Source organism: Colobus angolensis, unplaced genomic scaffold (genome assembly GCF_000951035.1).
Source record: "Colobus angolensis palliatus isolate OR3802 unplaced genomic scaffold, Cang.pa_1.0 Scaffold2, whole genome shotgun sequence".
In the NCBI taxonomy this organism is placed as follows: domain Eukaryota; kingdom Metazoa; phylum Chordata; class Mammalia; order Primates; family Cercopithecidae; genus Colobus; species Colobus angolensis.
The window spans coordinates 25,086,089-25,091,748 of NW_012115154.1; the positions used below are offsets into that span (position 1 = coordinate 25,086,089).

A 5,660-nucleotide genomic window follows, 5' to 3' on the forward strand; every position below is an offset into this window, starting at 1 on the left:
GTTAGCCAGGATAGTCTCGATCTCCTGACCTCGTGATCCGCCCGTCTCGGCCTCCCAAAGTGCTAGGATTACAGGCTTGAGCCACCACGCCCGGCCTCTAGAGTGAATTTTCTAAAACCCAAAGCTAATTTACAGCACTCCCCTGGATAAAGTCCAACATTGAATTAAAGGTAAAGTTCACGCCTGTAATCCCAGCACTTTGGGATGCTGAGGCGGGCAGATCATTTGAGGTCAGGTGTTTGAGACCAGCCTGACTAACGTGGTGAAACCCCATCTCTACTAAAAATATAAAAAAATAGCCGGGCCTGGTGGCAGGCACCTGTAATCCCAGCTACTTGGAAGGCTGAGGCTTAAACCAGGGGGGCAGAGGTCACAGTGAGCTGAGATCACGCCACTGCACTCCAGCCTAGGCGACAGAGCAAGACTCTGTTTCAAAGAAAAAAAAAGTTCAGAATCCAGGATGTAGCAATCAAGGCTTTCATGGGCTGTCCTCTTGCATATTTTATCTCAGCGTTCTTTTGCATGTAGCTCATGGTTGGAGGCAGCTGTATGGAATTGCCTGCATTTCCTTCTCCCCACGTCACACTAGTTCTATGTATATAAATATTCAGCTTCTATGTATACACATATTTGTTGAAGCAGGTTTAACTCTCTAGCAGTGAGGATCTTGCCTTACAAATGTTTGTGTCCTTAATGATTTGCAAACACCACCACCCACCCCCCTTGATAATTTAGGAAATAGTGAGCTGGTTTTGATTTTTTTTTTTTTTTTGAAACTGAGTCTGACACTGTCTCCCAGGCTGGAGTGCAGTGGCGCAGTCTTGGCTCACTGCAAGCTCCGCCTTCCGGGTTCACGCCATTCTCCTGCCTCAGCTCCCCAAGTAGCTGCGACTACAGGTGCCTGCCACCATACCCAGCTAATTTTTTGTATTTTTAGTAGAGAAGGGGTTTCACCGTGTTAGCCAGGATGATCTGGATTTCCTGACCTCGTGATCCGCCCACCTCAGCCTCCCAAAGTGCTGGGATTACAGACGTGAGCCACAGTATCCAGCCGGTTTTGATTTTTGTCATATAAACTTCGATACTACTTTTAAACAAGTTTGACATTATTTTTAGGACACTTTTCCTCCAAAACTAGTGGTATGTTTAATTTAGGTATTTGTATGCTACTGTGCCTGCAGTAAATTAAGGCCGAGCAAAAGCGCAGTAGATAGGGCTCTGCTGGAGTTGGGCAGGTACCAGAGGTGCACAGCTAGGTGTGAAGACCTGCGCGGGGAAACGAGATGAGGAAATGTATTATTAATAACATTAATGGAAATAATGGCACGCACTTCCTGATGAGTGGAATGTTTACCCATATACTAAGCACTCAATAAATCTGATGTATTTAGGCAGCAATGATCAGTAGCAGCTTCCACCAGTTCTTGGGAATTTAATATTTAAATGCACATATGGCAAAGAAAAAAAAACAGGATTTGGTCAGTGTAAATTGTTTGTAATTTATTTCTTTTTCAAGCGGAGTCTTTGTGAAAGTGGTGAAAAGTACATCCCACCTCATGTGCGGCGCGCTGAGGAGACAGTGGACTTCAGGAAAAAGGAAGAACTGGAAAGGCTGAAGAAACACGTGAAAGGTTTACTTAACAGGTGACCTTGCAGTATTGTTACGCGGTATCACTTAAGGAGCTTGTCTGTTTTCTAAAAATGTAGGAGTTATCCCCGCAATTCAAATAGAAGTGATGGGGACAGTCGATCGGATCCTTTCTGTTCTTGTCTTGATGCACCCAGACCCATACCTCGAGAAGGAGAGGATACCCAACTGTTGGATACTTTGAATCCCTTCAGGGTTTGAGAGCAGCCCCAGTGCCCACATCGTTATTCTGAGAAGCGGGAAGGAATAGGGCAGAGGTTCTTTGTGCGTCTAAGGACAGTGTTGGAAGGACTGGCCTATGTCCGCTCTGCAGGAACACAGTCACCTGGTCTTCCATCCCCCTTACTCATTGCTCTTGTCTGCATTTTGTTGTTAACCACTTTAAGAACAGAACATTTAAAAAACTGATTGGAAACCATACCGGTGGGGCTTTGGCAGTTACGCGTGCCCATCAGCTCTTTGGTTTTGAGGGTGTATGCGTGTGTGACTTTTTTTGAGATGGAGTTTTTGCTCTTGTTGCACTGGGTGGAGTGCAGTGGCGTGATCTTGGTTCACTGCAACCTCCACCTCCCGGGTTCAAGCGATTCTCCTGCCTCAGCCTCCCGAGTAGCTGGGATTACAGGCGCGTGACACCACATCGCCAGCTAGTTTTGTATTTTTAGTAGAGATGGGGTTTCTCCATGTATGTCAGGCTGGTCTCAAACTCCCGAACTCAGGTGATCCACCTGCCCCAGCCTCCCAAAGTGCTGGGATTACAGGCGTGAGTCACTGCACCCAAGCAGGTCTGTGTAGTTTTATCACATGAAGATTCGAGTTACCACCACTGCAATCGAGATAAAACTCACCACCATCTCTCTCCTGCTGCCCCTCCGTGGCCTCACCCACCCCCTTGTATTGCTTTTTGTTTCCTATTATCCTGGGAATTTACTGTAAACCTCTGTTTTAATGTTGAGTTCTGTATTAGCACAGGTGCACAATGAATAACCTTCTATGTACATGTGTATATAGTCTTCCCTGCTACCCGTTCAAACAGAGCAGCCTTTTCTAGTGTTAGGAACTAAGGATTTCTATGCCACCCAAGAAATAAAAAGTTAGCATTTTTTCTAACAGCACATCCTAAGTCTGGACTCTGCCTGTGGAGATAACAGGTCAGGATATTCAGGGGAGTGTCCTCACCTATGTTTCTGTAGACTTAATCCAGGGTATGCCTCCGTGTGGCCACGTTTCATCTTGTGAAGACAGCAATTACATTGTTTCGGGATTCCAGAATATTATGTGGTTATGAATAATATATGCTGGGTTATTGGGTCAATATGAGAATAGTGAAGGGGTCAAAAGTGTACACAAAAATAGAATATATTGTTGGTATGGATAACTTTTTAATTTTTTAAAATCGAACTGAAAATTCCTAATGGGAAACATTGTTGCTCTCTGTCTTTACAATTCTCTGCAGGTTGAGTGAACCCAACATGGCTTCCATCAGTGGGCGGCTGGAGGAGCTGTACATGGCCCACAGCAGAAAGGACATGAATGACACCCTGACCTCCGCCCTCATGGGTGCCTGCGTCACTGCCTCGGCCATGCCCAGCAGACTGATGATGGAGCATGTTCTCTTAGTCGGCGTCCTTCACCACACCGTTGGAATCGAGGTACAGTTGTACCTTTCTCCAGGCTGTCACCAGTGTCTCATGGTGATTATTTTAATGATAGGCTTGATAAGTGCATCACTGTGTGCTGTGGGTGGTTCTTGTGTTAATTCCTTTTTGTTCTGAATAGATACTACATTGTCTATGTCATGTAATTGTAAAGAGCATTCAGGAAGTACTTGATTTTGCTTAACTTTGTTTTTTTTGTTCTGTCCGTTCTTTTTTTTTTTTTTGAGACAGGGTCTCTGTCATCTAGGCTGGGGTGCCGTGGCACGATCACAGCTGCAGGCTCAGGTGATCCTCCCTCTTATCCTCCAGAGTAGCTGGGACTGCAGGTGCACATCACCACGCCTGGCTAATTTTTTTGGCCGGGGTAGAAGTGGAGTCTCACTCTGTTGCCCAGGCTGGTGTCAAATTCCTGGGCTCCAGTGATCCTCCTGCCGTGGCCTCCCAAAGTGCTGGGATTGCAGGAGGGAGTTGCCATGCCCAGCCCTGTTCTGTCCAGCCTAGCATGTCTTTTATCTTCATTTTCTTCTGGACTGACATCTCAGATGTGCCTTCATTTCCTTTGCACTTCTCCCTTAACACTGATTTATTTCAGATGTTTGGAAGATAATGGTTGGTGTGGTCTCACTACTGAGGTGTTGGTATTGATGGGAGATGTGAGAGCACTGGGGCGTGGGGCTACCTGGACATGTTCAGGGAGGCCTGGTGCCCTTTCTGTGTTGTGGCCCTTTCTCATCAATGAAGTGGGCTTTTGTCGGGATTGAACAGTGTACAGAAAGCATCTGGCACCTGACAGGTGCTAAGTAAATGTCCGCCACACCCCCACATCGCTTTCGTATTCTTGGTCCATGACCCTGGTGGTTAAAGTCAGGGAGGCTCTTTGGTGATGGCCCTGGTTCCACAGTCACTGCCCTCTTCTGGGCCTGTTCTGTCTTAATTGAATACAGGAAAGTCATAACCCTCCCAGTCAATATTGCAGTCCCCCAAGGGAGGTGATTTCAGGTGTGTTAAAGGAAATCAGTCAGTTAAAGGAGTTTGTTTTGAGGTAGGTGAACGAATGGGTGGTTGGGTCAGTGAGGCGTAGTTTTCCCACGATACAGTATTTACCTGCAAATGCAGTGTTTGACCCATTTGGACCTTTAAATGATACTGTCTCTTTTGATGGTGGTTCTTAGTTTTTTGCTTTCTGACAGCTGTACTCCAAAAAATAGGCCATTCCAGCACAGCATCCCTAAAGTCTGATTCCCTGGTGTACGTTGATGTACTTCTGTCTCCTTTTCATCTTTGATCCCAGAGTGTCCCGGTGAGATCAGGACAGACATTTACCGAAGCCCGCTTTGCAGTGCGGCAGGCAAAGCCGCTCACGCGCTATGTGAAATTCCCAAGATCACGTCTTGTTAAAAGTACACAACTTGTTTTCTGGGCTCCTAGGCAAGCATGCTTTCTACTGCAATGCTAGTCACATTCACTTCATTTTTATATTATTTTCTCTCAATTATAATCTTAACAGTTATCTGGAGTCTTACTAACTGGGGCTCTCCAAAGCTTGCTCTAAGATGCACAGATTTGCCAAAATGAATTAGCCTTCTTGTCACTGGGGCTTCTGTGTTGAAGGTGGTGTAGGGTGGGTGGAGACGCTGCCTGAGCACAGAACGTGCTGTACCAGCACGGTCTGTGTCACTTAGATGAGCTTGTGCCTCCGAGTCTTCCTGTGTCCAGTCGTTAAGGTCAGTGAGTTAGTTAATGTAATAGGCATAGGAGGCCGGGCGCGGTGGCTCAAGCCTGTAATCCCAGCACTTTGGGAGGCTGAGACGGGCGGATCACAAGGTCAGGAGATCGAGACCATCCTGGTTAACACGGTGAAACCCCATCTCTACTAAAAAAATACAAAAAACTAGCTGGGCATGGTGGCGGGCGCCTGTAGTCCCAGCTACTCGGGAGGCTGAGGCAGGAGAATGGCGTAAACCTGGGAGGTGGAGCTTGCAGTGAGCTGAGATCTGGCCACTGCACTCCAGCCTGGACGACAGAGCGAGACTCCCCCTCAAAAAAAAAAATAGGCATAGGAAAGAGCTGGCCCACAGTAAGCGCTCATTGAAGGCTCATTATTTACGCACAGAAGGAGATTTTTGTGTTGAAATTCTGCTCCTTGTTTGGCTGGCTTTTCCTACCACTGCAAAGTTCTTTGCTGTTGCTGGATAATTTTCTGATCCACATTTTTCCACGTCTAGCAGTAGTCGCATGGTGGCAGCTTTTTGAAAGGCGTGTGGGGCATTAGGAAGCTGAGGGCAAGAGAGAGGGGCACAGGCTGAGCGTCTGAGTGCAGGACTCTTCTCAGCTGCGTGAGTCATCTCAGATACGAA

General features: G+C 46.8%; 1 protein-coding gene across 1 annotated transcript in view; it reads left to right on the top strand.

The window, feature by feature from the left end:
* The window catches only part of NOM1 (nucleolar protein with MIF4G domain 1), a 27,341-nt gene that overhangs the window by 7,240 nt on the left and 14,441 nt on the right, over nt 1-5,660 (top strand). Inside the window, exons 3-4 of the mRNA XM_011941599.1 lie at nt 1,517-1,644; nt 3,102-3,297. Coding sequence (XP_011796989.1) covers nt 1,517-1,644; nt 3,102-3,297 — 324 coding nt within the window. The remainder of the gene's footprint in view (nt 1-1,516; nt 1,645-3,101; nt 3,298-5,660) is intronic.